The sequence below is a fragment of the Epinephelus lanceolatus genome, chromosome 19 (assembly GCF_041903045.1).
Source record: "Epinephelus lanceolatus isolate andai-2023 chromosome 19, ASM4190304v1, whole genome shotgun sequence".
NCBI lineage: Eukaryota > Metazoa > Chordata > Actinopteri > Perciformes > Serranidae > Epinephelus > Epinephelus lanceolatus.
The window spans coordinates 10,228,077-10,252,324 of NC_135752.1; the positions used below are offsets into that span (position 1 = coordinate 10,228,077).

The 24,248-nt window shown below is 41.0% G+C and overlaps 1 protein-coding gene across 3 annotated transcripts in view; it reads right to left on the minus strand.

Annotated features, from left to right (window-relative positions):
• Window positions 1-23,794, minus strand: part of LOC117269694 (electrogenic sodium bicarbonate cotransporter 1-like) — a 41,619-nt gene extending 17,825 nt beyond the window's left edge. For 2 of the 3 annotated variants that reach the window (XM_078162246.1, XM_033646925.2), the window contains exons 1-10: window positions 23,462-23,793; window positions 15,825-15,898; window positions 14,615-14,791; window positions 7,870-8,002; window positions 6,448-6,608; window positions 5,515-5,694; window positions 4,515-4,591; window positions 3,348-3,505; window positions 3,104-3,191; window positions 583-737 (exon numbers count right to left, since the gene is read on the minus strand). In XM_078162246.1, coding sequence (XP_078018372.1) covers window positions 583-737; window positions 3,104-3,191; window positions 3,348-3,505; window positions 4,515-4,591; window positions 5,515-5,694; window positions 6,448-6,608; window positions 7,870-8,002; window positions 14,615-14,791; window positions 15,825-15,898; window positions 23,462-23,478 — 1,220 coding nt within the window. In that variant the 5' untranslated portion in view covers window positions 23,479-23,793. Of the gene's footprint in view, window positions 1-582; window positions 738-3,103; window positions 3,192-3,347; window positions 3,506-4,514; window positions 4,592-5,204; window positions 5,301-5,514; window positions 5,695-6,447; window positions 6,609-7,869; window positions 8,003-14,614; window positions 14,792-15,824; window positions 15,899-23,461 lie in introns of all 3 variants that reach the window. The other variant, XM_033646920.2, reaches the window with a different exon arrangement.
• Window positions 23,795-24,248: the final 454 nt, after the last annotated feature.

The window sequence follows — 24,248 nt, forward strand, 5'->3', positions numbered from 1 at the left end:
TAGCAAACTTCACGTAGTCCATTCTCTAGCCTTGTGATTTCTCCACCTGTGCTATGTCAGAGCATTTCAGCTAAATCCTAAACAGCTGGATGCAACCAACTGAAATTCCTCCTGTGTGGCCAGTGTAAAGGAGAACTATGGTGGCTGATGTGAAAATGCAAATGGCCCTATTCAGAGCCAGTGTTTGGTTTGTCCATTCTGGGCTACTGTAGAAACAACACGGCAGACTCTGTGGAAGAGGACCACTCCGTATGTTGATATGAATGGTTCATTCTAACTAACGAAAACACTGATGAAAGCATAGTTATGAATATTAGAATCCATTTTTAGCAATATATCCCCTTAAATCCTACACACTGGACCTTTAAACTCTCCCAGTAATTCTTATTTGTAGCCACTCCACAGCAAAAGTTTCAGTCTTGCTTTAAGAAAAGAAGAATGGAGGTGATGGCTGATGGAGGGGAAGATGTCTTTATGGTTTCAAATATATGTTCATGTTACATATTAGATACGTAGATTTGTAATAGATTTATGTGCAGTAACTTAATTCATTTGGATTATGTTGTGTGGGTTCGAGCTAACCTCTTGTCGGAGGAGGGCAGGGACTTGGGTGGCTCTATCCTGATGTCAGGATCCCACTCTCCAGGGGGCAGGACGATGACCTCATCAAGGAACTCCTCAATGCCAGCCAGCAGGTCCTGCCTGTCCTTCGCTTTATAGGCAATATCATGGAACACCTGTAAGCAAACAAACATAACCAACCTATTAGTAATCAATAATATAACAACATTAGACAGAGAAAAAACACAGAATGTGTTATTACAATGGCTCATTGAAGAACACTGCCTACTCGCTTTTGATGACACATACAGAGCGCAGTGTGTCATTGAAATGCAAATGATGCTAAACATCATCACCACTACAATATTGACAACAACCAAGAATTTTCTAAAGTCTTTTACAATGTAAATAAATAATGAGTAATTATCTGTGTGCACCCCTGGGCCACAGGGACATCAGGTAGAGCACTACAGGGCTGATGACACATAAACACAAACATTTGATAAACCTGTGACACCGCTTGTTGCGCAGGAGAGCATAGAGGGTAAAGTTTAACTTGAGGAAATCCTGGAAAAACATGTCCTATCCTGCCGTGTTGACATATGAGATATGCTGGGAAGAAATGAGGCCTGTGGGAATTCGCAGGCAAGGTGCTCTCAGGGTTGAGTACGTCGTGAACCAACAACACAGGAGAGTTATTTCAGGAGATACAAACACTGAAAATGTTGGAAAAGCCTGTATTGTATGTACTGTTTGCCTCATTGTATTGCATTTATTCTGCCATCACAAAAACAGATTGGCCTCCTTCAACTTCAACACACGGCTTAACAATTAAGCTATAAGTTGTTCACTGCCAACAAGACTGAGCAGGCAAACTGCTGTGATGATTAATACTGCAATATCCAGAGAGCTGAGAGATTTGGCAAGAGGACAAGTACTGCAGGAGGTGTAGTCCCACTTGACTCTTGTGCTGTGAGGTTTGTGGTTTTGATTGAAATGCCTCAAAAAACTATTTGATGGATCGTCATACATGTTCCCCACAGGCTGAATTGCCATCACCAAGACAAAATTTCAATCTGTGCAAGACCCTGGTTTATGACCCGCAACTAAAGCTATTCCCATCTGCTTTAACTGTACTTTGTCTGTAAGCTAATTAGCTGGTGGTAGCATGCTAACACAGTAAACTTAGTTGAAAGGGACCGTTTGTCCCCAGTATCAAAAATGCATATTTCCCTCTTACCTGCAGTGCAATTCATCCATCTAGGTTGTTCTGGTGTACGTTACCAAGTATTAGCGATATCAGCATAAAGATGTCATCTCTTCAACATAATGGAACTACATGGCACTCGGCTTGTGGTTCTCAAAGCGCAAAAAAATACATTTGCAAAACTCAATGTCTCTTCATCACATGCTTAAGATAACCCAGGCCTTTTCGTGAGCAGCTTTATGTAGGAACTATCTTCCTTTTACAGAACCACACCTGCCAACTGTATCACCATGCAAAAGGAAGCATCTACGCATGGATGATAGACTTGCGGTCGTGACAGCACAAGATGTAAACATTAATGGTGTCCTCCTTGGCTGAGCTGTAATGTAAGCTAGTCCAGTGGTGCTGGGTGAGCTAGCAGTAGATACACGCTTCCCTCTGCACAGTCATACGATTGGTGCGTGTAGTTTAGTGGAAAAAAAAAATAGCCCCTACATGAAACACAACAAGGTCTGTGGATTATCTTGAGTATCCGGGTCATGATTTCCGGAAAGAGACATTACTGTTGAGCGCTTCTAGCACTACAAGCTGAGTGCCATCTTGTTCCATTGTTTCTTTATCTATCTATATATATTATATATCCATTATACTAGAGAGAAGGCAAACATATCTACGCTCAACATCTCCAACACTCAGCAAATCATACAAAAAAAAAATAATATTGGGGTGAAATGTCCCTTTAACATGGTAAATATAAAACAGATACCTGCCAAAAATCATGTCAACATTGACATTGTGAGCATGTTAGTATGCTGACATTAGCATTTAGCTCGAAGCATTGCTGTGCCTAAATACATTACCACCCATAGACTGAATGGAAAGGTAAGAACCGGTTTCCTTAAATTTCTAGCAGCTTCTAAAACCTTAATGGGGTGTTTCACTGTCAGGAGACAGTGTCAGGCCATCTCTTTCCAAAGGAGATCTGTAGATGCCATTATCTCAGGTTCACAACCAATCAGAGCTTAATTAGTCCAATCAGAGCTTAAAGGAGGATGAGATCTCTTTGCATTAGAGCAGTAAGGATTGATTTAGTGTTCTCCATCAGCTCTGTTGGTTTGCAAATCGAAACAAAAGCAGTTAAATAAAACTCAATCATTGTTGTGATAAAACATACAAAACATGAATTTTAGGGGACCCGTGGCACCCAAGTTGATCCCTGAATACAAGTTCAGCAACCTCGTACCAAAACCAATCCAATACCTCTGTACAGTCTCAACAGCTGAATGTAAATGAAAGTAAACAGACAACCATCAAATTAGTCTGTGAATAAAGTACCTCATCTGACATCAGGGTGGCAATGGCTCTTCCGATTTCATGATAGGACTTTGCTTTACCTTTGGGGCCCAGCAGGACAAAGAGAAATCTAAGTCACAAGAAAATGTGATGTTAGGGCACATTCAACGAAGTCAGAAAGTAAAGTGGCAGATTTTATTGAGGCCATGATCGACTACAATGAAACAATCAAGCTAAGTGACAGTAATTATTTTTCAGTTAATGGTGCGGCTGGTGTGTGCTCTACCTTGTGGGCACCGGGACCTCAGTCAGAGCCCCCAGCATGACGGCCTGCTGCAGACGGACAAACGCCACAAAGGGAGTATCGAGGAAGTCTACCTCTCCAACCAGCACGTTTGATGCCTCTGCATCACGGGGCAGTTTCTTCATGAATTTATTCTTCAGCTGTTAGGACAGATATAGCAGAGCAGGAAAGGAAAAGATAAAAATCAGCTTATTAAAGGAATACTTAACACCCACTTGATCATATGTTTATCTATTACTCAGACTATGTTACACTGAATACTACTTTGTTTTTCTCGCATGCCTCCATGAAGAATGAAGAATCGAAACACAGTGACAATCTGATATACGAATGTTATTTGAGAGGTGAAGTATTCCTTTAAAATGTCATGCAACATTGTAACACTGAATACAAGTTCACGAGATCATGCACACACAAATTCCCTTTCTCTGCCACATGCAGTGTGATCAAAGGTAGATGTGACATTTTAAATAAATGTGCTGATTAAAATGTGGTTGTGACAAGGTGGGGAAAGACGTGGTGTTTCCACCGGTACAGGTAGTGCCCGCCCTTACGTAGAATTATGTGCTGAACAGCAGCTTGACTTTATGCCACCCAATAAACACACCTTACTACAGCATATGAAACTGCATCTACAGTCTTCCACTAAACTGATATACAAAGTACAATAATACACAGACAAGTTGTTGATGAAAGAAAAAACTTAGTTGCAGGGAGATGATTAACTAAGACCTTGGTGTCATGTCCAAGAACAGAACATTTTGACACAGCTACACTTTCATTAAATGTGCAATTCCAGCTGTTACAGTTTAACTGCTTCTGTGAGCTTTTATCTGTGTGCCCTGTATCTGCAGACCACACAGCCTAATTACAGTAAGCTACTCGATCATGAGTCATGACAGGGAGAGAAACTGCACGTGCTGACGATAGAAACTCACGGGACAAAGACGAGAGACAGTGAGCTTTTGTTGTGAGCACAGAGCAGAGGGGTCACATCTATCAGTCTGTGAGGCTCACAAGCTTGTGCACGCACACACAGCCCAGCACATGACACTGCATAGTACTGCTCTGTGAATGGAGACCTTAAGTATCATCCATTATGAGGTTGCATAATAGACACAACAATACAGAGAGACACAAACAGATTACCTGATCCTTCTCTGGTTTGTCAGAGAAGTCACTCAGGCTGTTGGAGGTGAGGTTTCTGTGGGCAGTAGCTGGACTACCTGCAGAGAGGTAAGACACTGTTAGGATCAAAGAGGCCGGGCGACACTGCAGACCGTCAAACGGGACATTTCTGGCAGAGGAGGAGGACAAGTCCCAGAAAAGAAAGGCACCAGGAAAGAACACAAAGAGAGACAGAAAACTCAGGACCTAGCTAAATGTGGCAAGGCTTAAGCTTTAGGACTAATGCCAGATGGTCATTCATTCCCTCAGAGAGAGGAGAGCTGGGATCCATGGCCGTCTTAGGTCCAATGCCTCTGCGCATCAGCAGAAATTTGCTTAGGCAACGATTGGCAAATGGGTGTGAATGTAAACTCTGGAACTCAGTTTGATATGGTCCATTTACTGACAACATTACAGAACAGAGTCTAAGACATTTTAGCTTTCTGTTACCAGATAAATATTTAGTTAGTACATTTTAATGAGTGAAGCTATTCTATCTTCATGGGTCTCTACACTGACTTTAAGTTTGTAGCGCTGAATAAACACACATCCAGCTTCTTTTAATGTAATGGACTAGAGGAGAATTGAACTGTATATCTCCAGCCAGCTACTTCTACATGAAGTATATCCCGATTCTGCTGCTTTCAGTAGGAGTGCTGTGACCTCACTTACAGAGGTATCCCATGCTGGAGCTCCTCATGACCTCACATGGTTCCTCTGGGTCGTGTGGGCTTAAACAAGGCACAGGGTGCTCAAGGGGGTTGCGTGCTATAACACGGCAGATTCAGTAGGTCAGAGACAGTGAGCACAGACCCAAAGAGAAGGAAAAAGACATGGAAAAGAAGGTTGGGAAGGAAAAGACAAGATGGAAAAGATTAGGTAGAGAAAAATATGTGTAAGACAGAAATAAGACACCAGAGGAGAATAAAGGTGGAATCCTTTGGGTTAAGAGGGACTTTAAAAAAAGTTGGTTTTGCATTACCATTCTCCTGGTTGGTGAACAGCCTACTTGCACTGGAAACACTCTTGCCAATGTCAGCAAGGGAGCGCAAGTTGGACTTCTTGGTCTGGTGGCGATGCTTTCGTAGCAAGGTGTACATGACCTTCTCCTTCAGGTCCGCCTTCAGCTGACCACACTCAATCTGGTTGTCGGTGATCAACTCTGTAAGAGGGACAGATTGAGATCAAGTCACCCTCAGTTTCTTCAGTACCTTTATAGGGGACCTATTATCCTTTTCTGAATTTTATGTCTTATATACAGTGTTACAGTGATGGGTGTTTGTATTAAATGTGGCCAAGGTTTCAAATAATGAAGTAAATGTTTGTAAAAGTAATCCCTGTGAGCAAATATCTCAGGCTTTAGACCAGTCTAAATACTCTGTCTCCAACATTGTCTTATGGCTACAGTGACATCATAGTGTGCCAGATTTTTAATGTGGTCATCTGCTCCAGGTGGGCTACTTCAAGTGTTTACATCATGTATCCTACAGTGCTACATGAAGCTACATGCTTACGTCAGGGAAACATGTAAACTTGGTTGCTGATGTTGTAAAGTTCTTGCTGATTAGGGTCATATTCCTGCTGGAACATGTCCGGTTGTGTCTAGAAGCTTTTATTGGTGATTTTTTTGTGGTAGAAAGTGCTGCTATTCTCTATTAGCACTGACGGTGCAGAGACGCCAAGATGTGGTAGAGTAGGTTTTTTCGGGGAGGGGGGGCTAAAATAGACAGGTGCTAAATGTAGCATTCTCAGATAGCAGGGTGAATACAGGTGTTCCAGCACAGACAGGCTGAGGCAAATAATGTTTTTTGACCATTAAAGCATGTCAACCTGTTCTGGTGGAAACACAAATATAAACCTGAAAAGGAGCGTAATAGGTCCTCATTAAGAGTGTGTCAGTATTCTGGTCACCAACCGACGAGCTGTGGCAGCGTGGAGGCCTCCAGGTCCAGCATGATGGTGCCCTTCTCGATGCACGTTTTGAGTTCCATCAAGCTGTGCAAGGACAGAGTGGCCACATGAGGCTTACTCCAGCGCTCGCCACCCTTCTCCACCTTCTCCTCAAACTTGATCCATCTGGACAGAGGAGGAAAAAAAAAGACACAGAGGAAGGCAAGTGTTGAGATGTGTTTACAGTACTGGGCTCGTGCTGCTGTAGGAACTTGGTGTACCTCAAAGTCACACCGTGCATAATGGCTTTCATTTTTTCACTTTCTCAAACACGTTCCTACAGTAAAGGTCACTGAACATTAAACATAAAAGTACATATCGGTGGCTTTGTACATTTATGAACAAATATGGGCCACAAACAAAAGGAGACAAGATGGGCTCCCTTTTCTTTACACAACAACCCCATGGTGTTTTGAATTGGTCACAGTTCATAAGCCAAGGGTAGGGGATGCAGGACAGCAGAAAAAAAAAAAATAAATCACTAGACTTGAGAAAATATTCTGCATGCTGGAATGGCAACAGACAGCCTTTTGTGACGCACATGTCTAAATGTGAGAAACAAAACTTTGTTACTACCATGGAAGAGCTTAGCCTCCAAGGTAAGACTCAGGACAAGGATTCTTTTTAATAATAATGATGCCTCACATGTCACCGCTACAAAAGAGCCATTCTCCTAGGGCCTGAGGATGGGGTTTCCTCTGGGGATAGAGTATCCCTCTGGCTTTGGTCCACACGCCTGACCACACAGTCTTACTAGGAAAGGAGCCTGGCCACGGATGACCTCAAGAAGTTCGTTTATCTTCCCTTTCGTGTAACCCCCACTTTCCCTTCCTAAAAATATTGCATGACTATGCCTTTGCCCTACTAGTTATCCTATCTGTGGCATAACTGTGTATACCCCAGGCCAAGTACTGCTAAAACTATCTCAATTTGGTTACAGCTTTCTCTAGCTCAATCTAGACAGACATGTCACTCGTGGACTTTACAGAACTATGTAAAAGCCACTTTTGACACTAATACAGGGAAACATTTAACAGTTTAATGATATGCACATTGCAATGTCCAAATTCCATGTGCTCCAGAGCTAACTGTTACATTAAGTCTTGTTTTGACCATGTGGGAGTTTCTGTCTTTTCCTGCTCTCACAGAGCAGGTACTACAGATCTCAATCAGATAAGAGCAGACTGGGAGTTCACTGGAGTACAGCCTATTTCCCTACACATACAAAACACGATTATTCATAAGTGACTGTGTTCCGCTGACTGCACCGGGATTGTAAAGCAGGAAATTTTTGACTAGACTGCCCATGGCTCTTAATGTAAAAGGGGTGGGGGGGTCTGACAGATCGCGTGCCTGGCTTAAAGAGACATTCAGTTCAGCGGCTCACCTCGCTGTCTCCTTCCACTCCATCTCCTGCCCGTCCACAGACAGCAGCTCGTCCAGCTCAGTGAAGAGCTGAGGAGGTGGGGGACCATCATCCTCTTCTCCCAGGATAAACCTGATCCTCTCAGCTGGAGAAACTGTGGGGAGAAAGAGGTAAGCTAAGGACCACCAAAAGTCTCATTGTGACTGTGCAGCCTTCATGTTGGCTGTGCATCAATGAATCTGAGGTGAGAAATAGGTTAGTTACTATGTAACTGCATGTAATAAGTTACACATCTTAAATAGCTGCTCATGAAGTCATGTCACCATGTAAACACTCCCTGAGTACCTAATTGCTCGGTCAGAATCAAAACAAAAGATGAACACAAGGTGCTATCCCCAGACTTGAGTCTGGTTGCAAAATCTGAGTGAACCAAGTATAATCTGGCTTTACGCTGCAATATATTTTCATAAAAGCTTGATTCCCTCTCCTCTGCAAATAAGTACCTGGAAGTCAAATACTCACACAGTACATCTCACTAGCAGAGTTATAATGAATTTTATAGTCTCAAGGAACATTTCAAGGCTGTAGCCATGGAGTCAACACTGGGGTGGACCAAATCTGTGTGGGGGTCTGGGGGATGAGGTGCTGATGTTAATGTTACCTTTCATGCACGTCCTGACTGACATAAAGTGTTATTATTGGTATTAATGGTGTTACAATAATAAGTTTCCCATCAACAACTAATGGGAACATAAAACCTAGCAAGTGGAATACGCTCAGAATGGGTTGTTCGCTAGCGTTAGCTAATGCACAGAATGTATGCTAGCTAGCTAGCTAGCTAGTTAGCATGACAGGGATTTAGCAAAACACTGCGAGATAACCATTCAAAAAATTACCAATTTCCATAAAACTTTACAAAAACTTGCACAATGGACAGACATATAGCCTACCTAACACTAATATTATATTATAGTCTTCCACTTTTAATACATTTGAAAAGTAATAGAATACGGAGACAGTACAGTGTTTGATGGCTTCTGACAGGGTACGGCAACACCACTTGGACAAACCACACAGAACTATAATACAGAATACTAAAACCAGTAGTGATGATGATGATAATAATAGTAATAATAATAGTAATAATAATAATAATAATAATAATAATAATAATAATAATAATAATAATAATAACAACAACAACAACAACAACAATTTTTTGAGTTAATTTATGATTACATTTGGGAATACATGGAAGTCATGTTATACTAAAATAAAAATATATATACTATCAGACTTCCAAATAACCACAGAAGTCAGAATAATCTGAACCATTAGGCTGCAAATTTTGCGTTTTGGAAAAACAAATGTAGATGTATAAAAGGAAATGCAGGAATCTTTACATGTGGTTTGTTTCTGACTATATATTCAATATATCTGCAGAAAAAGAAACAGCCTCACTATATAGAATGACAGACCTCTCGAACCTCCTTGAACCCATGAGAACAAAAACCACGGGTATTTAGATTAGAGGGAAAAAAAACTTATACAACACACCCTCACCGGGAAACACTCTCACTTCCTTCTGAGCAAGGTGTGCCACGATCTATCTCAGAACAAAACTGACTCGTCATTATTGACCACTTACAGTAAATGCTCGTCTTGGTCGTCAGAAATAGACATAAAGAGAAAGCTATGCCCTCAGGATTCACCGATAAAGTACCAAGAGGGCACCACTGTGTTCTATCCTATATATAATGGGTTATCTATTGGAAGAACGACTATTTATTCTTGTTGATACTTCTAGGAAAGTTGTGCAACTGAAGTAATGAGTCAAAGTGGAGGTTAAGTGGTAAATCACAGGAGGCTATTTATGCAGCTTTCTCTTGATGAACTGTACCAGTCAGGAATCCACAGGTGGATACCTCAACAACGTAACAGTGCCTGTGACCTTTTAATCCCCACACAGCACACCCAAGCTTAATTTAGGATGGTTGTTTTTAAATAGTACAGTTGGAACTTTACTGTAGCGAGGAAATCTAATGTTAAGCTATATGAAGGTCAGGATCAGTGTGTTGGAAACACTGAAAACAGTGTCTGCCCATCAGCATTATTGTGCTTATTATTGGCTTGAAGCACAAACACGAGATCTTTCAGTTTTCCTCATGGCAACAGGGTCTTTCCGCTGTCCTTCCCACTTACAGAACGTGACTTTTAACACAGCACTTAACGACGCCACGTCGTGTACACAACAATGCTCACCTCTTGAGTCTCACAACTGGTGTTATCAATGAAAACCAGGCCTTTGTTGTAATTGCACACAACTTTTAAGTGGACAGCTCCACAGAGTTTGCCAAAGTCAACAAGATTATGTGGATTTAGATAGAGGGCAAAACAGCGGAAAATCCATCAAGTGGAGGGCTCTAGATACACTGTCTAGGAGCGTGTGTATGTGTGTGTTTTGAATTGGGACTTTTGTCGTCTGGCGCACGTCAGCCTGAACGCTACCCACACACCACACTGTCTGACTATCATCTCTGGCACACCCTCCCCACTACCTCCGCGCCATTTTCACATATGTAGCTTGTGAAATCTATGGACGCATGCCAATTACTCATAGTGAGCTCATGGTGGAAGCAGAGGAGCTAGAGGGGAACACCACCTGAATTCAGAATTCCAGTATGTTATTTCCATGACCTTGGAAAGCTCAATCAGTGTTTGTGAACATGGGTTACTCTCTCTCAAAGCCAGAAACCAGAGTCGCATGTCTCAAACTTGTGATGTTATAAGGTATAAAGTCTGGAGCTGCTCCACAGACAATGAATGGCAGCCTGATTTTGTTATCCACAGAATGCGTGTTGTCTTTTTATACCAAAATGAGCTTTTTTTCCTGTTGTAACTAACTAAAGGGCAAAAATCTAACGTGAAAATCTTTGCAGGGGTCACTGAAGTGGTTTAGTTCTCAACAGGAGGAAAAACATTTATCCCAACAGTGGCTCTAGCCTCATCATACAGTAGCGTCTGTCCTCTCATTCAACCAAACAAGACTATTTACAGTTCAGATCCTCTGCGGAGATACCGTAGGATGAGCAAGAAGTAGTTTGTGTGTGTTTGAGAGGGCATTTAAAGTGAACCGTAGTTAAAACCTGCTTCTGTGTTTAGTTTGTCTTCACTTTTGTCCCCACCTGCTGATTTACAGTCTGATTCTATATGCATGAACCATAAACACTGTTCGCATTTAAACAAATGGCGCCATGTTTGAACCACACACACATAAATGCTACAGGGTAAAATAAGGGCATTTATGAAAGACCAGAAAGATTTGGAAATGGTCTTTAAGGAGAAAGGCTATATCTGTAACACTGACTGCTACTTATGTTTAGGTTGCAAGTTATGACGAAATACTCACTTTTCACAGCTACTGTTCAGAGTTTTACGACACTGATAATGTGCAGTTGAGCAGTGAATAGTTGTAAAGCCGTTATCAAAAACAAATACTAAATCTAATAGCCTTTTATAGATATGCTGGTATGCCGGTTTCTTCATGTCCTTATGCAATAGATTTGTAATATTGGAAAATAATTTAATTGGTGAAACAGTACCATTACAATGCAGTTTTCACAGAGTTATCAGATAGGGCCTGTGATATCTAGGCAGAGATTAATGTGAGCAAAACTCTTATCATAGCATGGCACCTTCGGATGACTAAGCATACAGGCTGGTTTACACTCGAGCATGAGGCGTAACAAGAAGGAGGATTACAGCGTCAGAGGAGCCAGCAGTGTGAGAGGATTACTCAAGTGCTTGTCTGCTGTGTGGAGTCTATGAAGTGACAGCTTAATGTCATGCCCCCATGACTGAGAGAGGTGTGATCGTAGGTGGGGAAATGCATCCAAACGGTGCTGAGGATAAAATCTCATTTGACTAAATGATAACTTCCACTCATTTCTGATCAGCATCCAATTATGAAAATAGACCCTATGTGCAACAGAATAAATGAAAATCAGCTGCTGTATTTACAAAATGAAATGTCAGATGATGAGACAGGTGTATTTTCCTCACGACACCCCTGATGCTTGATACTCTGGTCCCACCTTGGTCCGCACCACACAGTGTAATGTACGGTCTAATTTCCCAGATCCATTTAGAAGCACCCAGTTCTCCCTGAGGTTTGATTTTCCCACAGTTACTGCAGCCAAGCAATTATGCACAAGAGCTTCTTTCTCTGTGGATTCTCAGCTGAACCACTGTCCCGGTTTTGCTTTGAAAAAAAACAATTTTGGCATGCCTACAGTTTCCTAATTCAACTAGCTGTTCTACCAGTTTACCTTATCTAAGGGTGTTGCCAAAAACGGTGCTCCAACTGCCAATCACCTCAGGATTTCTCTTCTGTATATTACAGAAAGTGCCTATTGCATAATGCATGATCGTCTGCTCAAGTTCCTAAAAAAGCTAAAGCTTCCTTATAGTGTCTGAATATTTGGGTGAAGAATCTGAAATGGCTGTGTTACCATTCTAGCATATTTCACTACATATTTGTTTCAAGCTTTATTTAAACATGAGATGTTCCATGTAACTACCAGTTCAGCTATATCTTATAATTCTGGATTTGATGCCTTGAGATATGTAGGTGCTGCTGACATTGTCGACACATGAGGTGGGAGGCAAATTCAAGTCCAATATTGAGTGAGACTGCCACAGCCTGCAGCGGAAAAACAGGCTGCAATGTAATCACTCTGGGCGTGTTTGCACTGTCAATTTACATCCACTAAAAACTCTTGCTTTTGGCGCCAACATGCTCAGATTGTTATTATACATGTCTGACAACTTATGGAAAGGATTTCTACAGAAACAGATGTTTTTGTTAAAGAATACAATCCTTTTTTTTTTTTTTAAACCAGAAACGGCCCCAAAATTGCTATTGCCAAACCCACCAGACTCCATTTAAATAAAGTTATTTTGTCAACACAGAACACACTTCATTCATAGTTGACTAAACAAAATAAACCCCTAAAAACCATCTTTGTTCGTCCTTTCCGCTGTTTCAATAATCACCAACTATGGGTTGTTTGAAATTAAGCCTTTATTCATCCAGTTAGATATGAAAATATGCTGCCTCTATACATGCTAAAATTACTGTTTATTTGAATGGAGTCTGGTGGGTTTGGTGATGGCAATTTTGGGGCTGTTTCTAGTTAAACAAAAAGGGCCTTATTCTTCAATAAAAAGGTCTACCTCTGTAGGGATCCTTTCCGTAATACTATCATCAAACACTTAAAATAACAATCTGAGTCTGTCAGTGGCAAAAACAAGCCCTTTTAGTGGACGTAATTTGATGGTGCACAAATGCCCTGAGTGATTACACTGCAGCCCGCTGCGCCGCTGCCGTCTGCAGCACTCTCACTCAATACTTGACCAATTTCAAAAACTGTTCCCATTAGTCACCCAGACACAAAACATGGGAAAGTTGGGTACTGGTTGGAAAATATCAAACTTAACCTTTAATGGTTACCTCCAACAACAGTAAAGCAGAGATTAAACACCTTCCCATTATGCCAGTTTCCTGGCTGTGCCTTTTCAAGGTGAATTCCAGTATTTTGATAATTGTATGTCTTGCAAATAGCTTACAATGGTAATGCTTGCTACTCTTTTAATTACCCACGTAAGAGGTTTATGTGGTGGTACCAAGCATTCATCAAGGCTTAGAGATAAAACATAAGAGATCCCTATACAATTATATGGCTCATTTACAGACAGTTGTTGAGAATTTTCCCACCTGTGAAACCACATTTATATATATATATATATATATATATATATATATATATATATATATATATATATATATATATATATATATATATATATATATATATATATATATATATATATATATATATCTCGTACATTCAAGAGACATATGGGTTTATACTGACCTATATGTAAAGACCTTTCTGGTATTATAATTCCTCCTGTTCTAGAAAACGATCTCGGGATTAATGGTTGTACCAGGGCACTTTCTTAAGCTTCTATATAAGGAGAGACATCTGGTATGTCTTCCTACAGCAGGAAGAAGACTCTTGAGACTGACAACGATCTCAATGCGCTTCTTAATGTGCATTTTGCATCTTTATCTACATTATGGACCAACATTCATTTAGTTCTGTTGGTAGATCCTGCGTCATCACTTCAGTTTACCATTACGTGATCCTTCTTTGTTCTGTCATTGCTCTTCTCTGTGCTGAGGTTGTGTTAGATCGACTTGTTGCAGCAATATCCTTATCAAGCTTGTGAAACATTTTAAAAATTTGCTGTTTCTGCTTCCTTTTCTTTCTTTCCATCCACCTGATTTTTATCTTCTGAGAATCTGCCCTTGCAAATCCCACTAAGTGCTGTGTTAATCATCAAGGTGACAGATTATACCCCTCTTGTATTTACTTTACACACTTTAAGCCAATCCAGTGTCATTTGCAGATTAGTATTCAACATGTTCCCATTCCCTTGCTACTCTAATTCTGTTGAGTGTAGGTTTCTGTCTGGGGATTTTTTAAGTGTTTTTTCTTTTTCTTTTTTTGCTTTCTTGGCTGCCACCCCACCCTACCTCCTTCACTACAGAAGCACTGATATCCTCTAGGCTGTGATTCGCAGAGTGCTGCTGGACTTCACCCAACTGACTTAACCAACATTTCAAGAGCGATAAAATCATTGCTAATATCTATGTATAGTCTGTGTACTGGGTGCTGAATTTGGTTTTATCAGAACTTACTGAGAGGTTTGAGGATGTTTGTGGTGGATTCATCTGCATTCTCTCCGTCCAACTTGTATCCTTCCGTGCTGTGGTCAGCTCGCTCACGCCTCTCCTTGTGGCTAGACTTGCGTCTGTGGCGTCTCCTCCGTTGATAGCTCTTGGGAACATGCACACCAATGTACACTGTGTGGTGACCTGCCAAAAACCACGACACAATAGAGGGAATGCAAGTCAGATTACAATCACAATTACAAGGAAATCACATTAATCCTGAACGCTGGTAATCCATGTCAACACTGGGTTGTGGTGTGAAATGTTTGCTTATCACAAAGCCACTCTGACGCATCTTTCTTTGGCTTGTGCTGAGGTTTACAAATGGTTCACTGATATTTGTTGCTTATTGTGCAATCAGGAAGAGATATAGTCAGTCAGTCAAACTGCAGATTCAAATAAATGCCCTCCACTTCCTACACAGCAGCCATACAGGAAATGATGACTTAACATCTTCAGGAAGTAATTAGAGAGAGAGAGAGAGAGAGAGAGAGAGAGAGAGAGAGAGAGAGAGAGAGAGAGAGAGAGAGAGGGAAAACTCTTCTCAATACTGGTAATAACTGGCAGGGTAAGCGTTGAAGCAACCATGCATTTTTCTATTCAACCATGCATTCCATAAACATGTCTTGTGGGATTTAATGATATCTTTCACACCTCATAGTGGTCTGTCTTGCTTCCTTGTAGAAACCAAAGACCACCTGAGGTGCACACAAAATGATGCACTTCTACCACATTCCCATGCAGGGGAAGAAAAGGATCTCGCAAAGGATGTACGGATGCACACAATCAGTTAGACAAAGTGCCAAAAGCTGTGACGCGGTTCTCTCTGTGTGCACCCTTAAGTGTCGGTTTGTGAAATGTGAATATCGCAGTAAACCCATGTGGGCGTCTCAAGATGAATTCTTTTGTGGCTTTAGCTGACAGCCAGCAGTGGACAGGATTAGAGCACTTAAAGGAACATCTTCCCGTTCAGAAATGTCAAGCTAAAGTGGAAATGAATCATCCTATATAATATGTCCAATTCTGTGCTGATACTACAAGGAAAACTAGTGTTATTCTCTGCGTAGATGAAGCACAGTTTAGTAGACAGCATGTTTGGAAAGGCACGGATAAATTGAAACTCATAACAAATCTGTCAGCTAGCTAATGTGTTGGTGGAATTCATCACTGATCTCACCTTCCACTTCCTCCTCATCGCAGACATGTTTAACAAAGGATGCTCCTCTGTCCAGGACTGCCTCATCCTCCACTCTGCAAGGCAAGAGAGAGAAAATGATTAAATATGGATCAAAAATGAAGCCAATGCCAAAACGCCAAAAAGTGCAGTTCTTTAAATGGCCGCTTGAGTCTGGTTCCAAGAGCAAATCAATCTCAGGCCCCCAGGAAAGCCGCTCAGCCTTGCTTCCAATTTTTCCCAGTGGCCACTGCTGCATTGCCACAAAAAAAATCCCCTGCAGCCAAAAAGCATTTTCTCCATAGACCACCATGGTAAAAGAGACATCTGTAAAACTACTGACAGGACACCTCGAACTGCAAACATGATCAATAATGACTCTTTTATAACTTCTTATAGATTATATTTGTTATATGTTATACATATGTTTTATATTTGATAAACTTTTCTTGAGCTAAGTTATGTATATCTATACGCGTCTTCAGTGAGGTACATATCGCAGAAGTAAATCCGGGATCTAGAAACTGCTTTGGTGTACACGCCAGGCAAGCAACTCCACTGGACTGAATAGGTGCCATCTATGTCCAAAACAGGAATCCAGGAACTAATGCATGACATCACGGTGACTACATCTATTATTTTAGTCAGTCTATGGCCAGCACATAGGGCAGCATGGAATATAACTAAAATTTTTGTTCCAATTTCACCTTTCACCATCAACAAATTAATTCAAATTTTAAACTGTTTGAGCTGTGTAATCTTTAACCCTCGTACCACTAACTGATGCCAACAGAATATAATAGAAGCAAATCCAGTTTTACCATGAAATACAACCCAGATAATGACTCATATTTAGCAACTTCTTGTTCAGATACCTAATGCTGCTGAATATTAGACTGACAATGTGTACGATTATGTTGGATTTTTTTTTTTTCCTTCAAAAAATGTAACCAGAGTGATTCAAAAACATGGTGAGTAACTGCATAACAAGGGTTCAAAATCACTTAACCTTACAAGCCTTAAAGTGCATTAGCATTTCTGATGCTATGGCAATCACCCACATATGACCAGAATGTCACCTACCCATCAACCCACAATGCAGCACAACACTTGCACAACACTTTGTCATAGTAATACTTGCATAAACAGTTTTGACTGACAGTCATACTGGACCTTCCAGTTCACAAAGACGGCCTTATGTCAATGACATCTTTCAAAGCGATATGACCTTCAGTTTTCTTTGATCGTCAATGGTCAACCTTGCTGGAAGGTTGAAGGAATGTGGCTCCTCCAGCCCAGCAAAGTGTGGCCTAATCCAGGCAATGAAAGGTGGTTTAGGGAAACCCCAATTTCAGAATTCTCTTCGGTCAAAAAGGAAAGACTACACCTGATTCCAACAACAAAACGTAAAGACAACTGAAGCTAATATTTCATAACATTAGGAATAATTTTCTAGTTTAGTCTCATTTCTATTTAGGTCTCATCTCAACACAGACAGTTTAGATCAAAGTCAATCCACTCTTTCAAACTGTTGTGGGACTATAAGCGTGTCAGTATCAAATTAAGAACTCATCTGCCATGGCTAATCTGACCAACTGCTTTATGAGTTTAGTTTTGTAAACAACAAAAAAATAAATATTTGATTCTGGATCAAGAATGTGAATAAACATATGAACAGTTTCCATTTGCCACTGAACAATCCCCAACTGGGGATGACACAATCCCAAAAATGAGAGGATGGGAGCAGTGTGCATAAACTGCTAAATAAACAAAGTCAGGAAGGATACAACTTGTTCCTCCAATTGAGCTCATCTGAATTCCCCGTGGATATGGTATCTGGCCTTGAGAGAGAGATAGAGGCATAACGCTGATAGCCGACGCAATGTTGATCCACCAGCTCCCGAGATCAAACAAGTGACAGGGAGCAGCCAGGCTTGGTGCCAACTTTACAAGCAATACTATTACAGTGATTAGCCTCTGCACCCTCCTTTTGTTGCCCATTGTTGTTTACAAAAAAAAAAAAAAGAGAGAGGTCAAGTTCTCACACGGCGCTGTGTGGAGAACGCAATCGCTAACGTTAAGCTCCAGATTTTTGCAGATGTTCTGTTTTGCTTGTGCTGTCTCCTTTCCTTCCAGGACAGCATGAACAGAAAATACCAACAGCTTCAGGGAAGAACTTGTACTTAACCAGTTATCGTAATACAGCCTTAATTGTCACTGAGAATTTGGTCGGTGATCAGAGAGAAGACTCATTCAAAACAATTGGGTGGAGCTATTTTAATTCATTCTTGAATAAGCATTGCACATATATGCTTCAGGATCTTTCCAGGAACACAGCTCTGTCTTGCAGCGTTTACTTCTGCAACAGGTACTAAAGTCTGGGCGATGGTGTGTGTGTCTGTGTGTGTGTGTGTGCATGGAGGCAGGTCATGTAACATGGTGAAAACCATTGGCCACACAGGAGAGCCAATGAGGCTCATGTTGCAGGTTTACTGCTGGCTATAGCCAGTCTATGGAGCCATGTTAATCGCTCTACACTGGGGCCTCAGACAGGGAGACCCTCATGATGAGAAACATACCACAGGTGGCACACAGACATGCAGGGTGCAGGAGAAGAGTTCAGCATTCCTGTTTTGAATGGTGTGCTAAATCAAAAATAATTACACTGGTATGTAAAATGAAATGTAGAAGAAAGAATGAGGCGATGTTGGGGGGGGGGGGGGGGGGGGGGGGGGCTGCGAGGTGAAAAAAGCTAGAAGATCAACAAGATTTCCTGTGTTTACAATGACGTGAATGAGGAGATATGGGATCTTATCTGTTTTCATACACATACACACGTTGTGCATTTAGCCAGTTTTGCTTTCTGCCGCCTGATTTAAACTTCATATTCAGTCATTTTGACTGACATGCTGAAGAGTGTGTGTGTGTGTGTGTATATATATACAGTACAGGCCAAAAGTTTGGACACACCTTCTCATTCAATGCGTTTTCTTTATTTTCATGACTATTTACATTGTAGATTCTCACTGAAGGCATCAAAACTATGAATGAACACATGTGGAGTTATGTACTTAACAAAAAAAGGTGAAATAACTGAAAACATGTTTTATATTCTAGTTTCTTCAAAATAGCCACCCTTTGCTCTGATTACTGCTTTGCACACTCTTGGCATTCTCTCGATGAGCTCCAAGAGGTAGTCACCTAAAATGGTTTCCACTTCACAGGTGTGCCTTATCAGGGTTAATTAGTGGAATTTCTTGCTTTATCAATGGGGTTGGGACCATCAGTTGTGTTGTGCAGAAGTCAGGTTAATACAGAGCCGACAGCCCTATTGGACAACTGTTAAAATTCATATTATGGCAAGAACCAATCAGCTAACTAAAGAAAAACGAGTGGCCATCATTACTTTAAGAAATGAAGGTCAGTCAGTCCGGAAAATTGCAAAAACTTTAAATGTGTCCCCAAGTGGAGTCGCAAAAACCATCAAGCGCTACAACGAAACTGGCACACATGAGGACCGACCCAGGAAAGGAAGACCAAGAGTCACCTCTGCTTCTGAGGATAAGTTCATCCGAGTCACCAGCCTCAGAAATCGCAAGTTATAAGCAGCTCAGATCAGAGACCAGATGAATGCCACACAGAGTTCTAGCAGCAGACCCATCTCTAGAACAACTGTTAAGAGGAGACTGCGCCAATCAGGCCTTCATGGTCAAATAGCTGCTAGGAAACCACTGCTAAGGAGAGGCAACAAGCAGAAGAGATTTGTTTGGGCCAAGAAACACAAGGAATGGACATTAGACCAGTGGAAATCTGTGCTTTGGTCTGATGAGTCCAAATTTGAGATCTTTGGTTCCAACCGCCGTGTCCTTGTGAGACGCAGAAAAGGTGAACGGATGGATTCCACATGCCATCCCATCCGGTTTGCGTTTAGTTGGACGATCATTTATTTTTCAACAGGACAATGACCCCAAACACACCTCCAGGCTGTGTAAGGGCTATTTGACCAAGAAGGAGAGTGATGGAGTGCTGCGGCAGATGACCTGGCCTCCACAGTCACCGGACCTGAACCCAATCGAGATGGTTTGGGGTGAGCTGGACCGCAGAGTGAAGGCAAAGGGGCCAACAAGTGCTAAACACCTCTGGGAACTCCTTCAAGACTGTTGGAAAACCATTTCAGGTGACTACCTCTTGAAGCTCATGGAGAGAATGCCAAGAGTGTGCAAAGCAGTAATCAGAGCAAAGGGTGGCTATTTTGAAGAAACTAGAATATAAAACATGTTTTCAGTTATTTCACCTTTTTTTGTTAAGTACATAACTCCACATGTGTTCATTCATAGTTTTGATGCCTTCAGTGAGAATCTACAATGTAAATAGTCATGAAAATAAAGAAAACGCATTGAATGAGAAGGTGTGTCCAAACTTTTGGCCTGTACTGTATGTATGTATGTATGTATGTATGTATGTATGTATGTATATATATATATATATATATATATATATATATATATATATATATATATATATATATATATATATATATATATATATATATATATATATATATATATATATATATGTGACTTCTGTATTTTCCAACATGGACCCTGTTTCCCAGTGTTTTCCCTGTTTTGTTTTGTTTTTGTCTTACAGACTAATGGGAATAACAGTTTTTGAAAATGATCCAGTACTGTGTAAGAGCGCTGCAGCCAGTACTGTAGCTGCAAAACAGGGTGCCATGTAATCACTCTGGGAATATTTGCATCTTCAATTTATGTCCACTAGAAGTGCTTGTGTTTGTGACTGACAGGCTCATATGTGTCTGACAACATTATGGAAAGGATCCCTACAGAGATAGACCTTTTTGTTAAACTAGAACAGCCCAAAAAGCGCCATCGCCAAACCCACCAGATTCCATTTAAATAAACAGTAATTTTAACATTGTAAAACACACTTCAATCAAAGTCAACAGAAACAAAATAAACTGAAAAAAGTGCCTTGGTAAATCGTTCTACTATTCCAACAATCAAACCCACCATAAAACTCTGGTTTGGTTGAAATAAACCCTTAATTCACCCAGTTAGATGTGAAAAACCGCTGGCTCTAAACACATTAAAATTACTGTTTATTTAAATGAAGTTTGGTGGGTTTGGTGATGGCAATTTCTGGGCTGCTTCTGGTTGAACAAAAAGGATCTTACTCTTTAACAAAAAGGTCTTTCACTGTAGGGATCCTTTCCATAATGTTGTTAGACACATATTAAACTAATCTGAGCCTGTCAGTGGCAAGAACAAGTACTTTTAGTGGATGTAAATTGACTGTGGATAATTGCCTCTATTGGTTACACTGCAGCCTGTTTCACAGCTGCCCGTTTCTGGACCAATTTAAAAAACTGTTGTCTCCATTAGTCACTTAGACACAAAAACATTCAAAAATAGGGTTCAGGTTGAAACAACAACAAGAAACAAAGTTATCCTTTAAATATACTCTCCAGCATTTTAGTCTAAGTGATATATATGAAGTTGAAATCAGGTAGCAGAAAGCAAAACAGAAGCTACTGTAAATGCATATCTTCTGTCTGAAAACAGATAAGATCCTGTGTCCTCATTCACGTCATGGTACCGCAGCAAATCTTCTTGATCTTCTTTTTCATTTCCTGCCATGACTTCCTCTGTCTGATTAATAAAAAAAAATCAAGAGCTGGGTGAGGGTCAGAGCAACCAGCTGCATTCATCTCCTAACTTCTCACATTGCTTCTGTTCTTGGTGACCTCATGGGGCTGGATAAACCTGGCGGTGCGTGAGGAGCTGGGATCAGCTGCTCGGGATCAGGGATCATCCCCATCTCTTTACAGAGTGACGCAGCCAATCCCACCAGCCAGGTTCACCATGAGGGTAGGTACCCCCAGCACAGTCAGTGCTACCAGCAACACAGTGATGACTTAGGAGCGTTAAAGTGATACACCACCCAAAAGTAAACTTTGACACTCATAATCTGAGGGATTGAAAGGTGGCTGTAAATTATTTTCACCTCTGACAGAAAGAACAGAGGCAATGATCAGCATGAATTCAAAGAGTTTTGATAAAACTTCTAAAACCACCCTTACTGTGCAATTAACTTTTGAGGAAAGTGTGCCTTTTTGTTGTTGCTTTTCGAATCTGCCTGAGGTGAGTGATACTGAAGGGAGAAATCACTATTTTAGGAGTGCAACTAACAATAACTTTAATTATCAATTATTTAACAACTGAAAAATGTCAAAAAATTATATTACGTTCCCTCAGTCCAAAGTGAGATCCTAAGATCTTCAGTCGTGTTTTCATGACAACTTGTTTGATTAAAAAAGTAAGTGCGTTTTGCTTGAAAAATGACTTTTATGGAATATAAAAAAGGTTGAAGCAGCAGCTTATTGGCTTACAAATCAAAGTGTCTAATGTCATAGTGAGTAGAGGTTACACAGGACACGCCTGCCATGTGCGCTCAGGTGATTATATGTCTTTTATGCAATATCTGACCTGTAGTTAACTCCCTGCTTCTTGAATCCACCTTGACATTTGGAATTTCCTCCAGCAGCACTTGAATGAATGAGGAAATGGATGGGTATCTAATTGCACAGAGCATCACTCAGCAGAGCACAAAGGAGCATTCAGCGTTCCACTTAGTACCAAGAGGAAGAGTCACACAGGTAAATGGTTGGAACAACTGTAAAAAGAGCATTTCCCTGTTGCAACACATTTCACAATGTCTACAAATGACAGAAGAATGAGGAATCGTCTTGTGTTTTTACTGTTTCTACAGCCCCTGTAAAAGGACAGGGCACACACCCATGTTTAGGTATTACAGGTAACTCTTGGTGTCAATTTTTGCTACTTGGAGAGACGGTAGTAACACTTTGAGGGAGCATGGCCCCACTTGGTAAATATTATGAGATCAGGCTGTTGCTGTTATATCTATAACTAACTCACATTGGCTGCGGGTGAAAATTTCCAAACAGCTGATGAATTCCAGTTGCATATCAGGAAAGTGCTCGCAGACTCACAAGTGTGGTTCCGTGTAATCGTCAAGTCTGATTTGTTGCAGCTTTGGCTCTTGCGTCATTGCGCAACGTGGACGCACACGCTGGCCCGCGCCGAATGTGGATTTTTGGGGTGTCACCTCATAGACCACATGATACATGCAGCTTTATTCATAAAGACTAAAGACAGCACTCCGAAACTTGGCCTGCGTGCCCTGACTGTCTGTCTAATTGAGACTGACAGGTACTTGGAAATTAGATTACCGGCCGTTCATAGCCACAGCGGTGCGGGGACGGTGGCTTATCCAGCCAATGACGGGTGTAACGTGTATGAATGAAAGTATTTCAGAAGCCTTATCAATAGTCCACTGAGTTTTAGCTATGAATGTGGCACCAGTGGTTAACAAAACCTGATGAGCCAGTGAAAGAACAGAATTACGCACAGAAAATCTTCTAATAACACACTAAACGCGTGTTATTTTCACATAGCTGGTGTTCACCTGATGACTTATTTACACGTTTACACCTGGACAGGAAATGCCCTGAACGTATAGTACGTATAGTACTGCGAGCCACAAGGTAAAGTTCTCAACAAAGTTAGACAAGCTGAAGGAAAAGATCATAAACTTACTTCTTGTCGGAACTCATGGTGACAAACTTCGCCTTTAAAGATGATCAGTCTGGCGTCCAGCTGTCGTTCAAAGTGTTGCTGTGGTCGGTGTTTGGAAAATCTTCACCTATTCTAGCTGTCGCGCTTTTCAAGTGGATAAAAGTAAGACAGAAGTCGGTGGAGCTATCTCGCTGGAATGATTTCTTCAACTCTACAAATCAAATTAAACTCGTAGCACACAATCTTCATATCTTGCTGGACTCTTTCAGGTCGTGTCCAGGTGACATCTTGAAGGAAAAGGCTCGTTTTGTGTCTCGTCGAGAGCGTGTTGAGAGACTCTGAGAGCGCAGTGTGTCTTTTTCAATATTTAAAGTGCCATCCCTCCTCCAGCGTGACGCCACCGGGGGGTGGAGGTCAGAAAGTTGCTCTGAGGTGGCGCATCAGACACTTAACTTGACAAATGGTCTGTCTATTGTTCTTTTGATATCTATAGGTAAATTATAATTTGGGCAGGTCTATGAAACCAGTTTAACGCACTTTGTCAGGATGGAAAATAGTTAAGAATCCTGAAATCTTGGACCAATTTATTGATAAAGTATCACTTCTACAGAGATTACACTTTAAATGCAGTCGCTTAGTTCACTGCAGAGCATGCGTATTCATTTTGTACGTTGACACACACAAATATTAAAATTAACTTGACTCAACTGCAGTCAGTATTTATTTTAATCACTTTAAAAAAATCAGTGTGGAGCTTCATCTTGCCACGCACTCTGAGCTCTGTAAATATAAGCTATTAGAAGAGAAA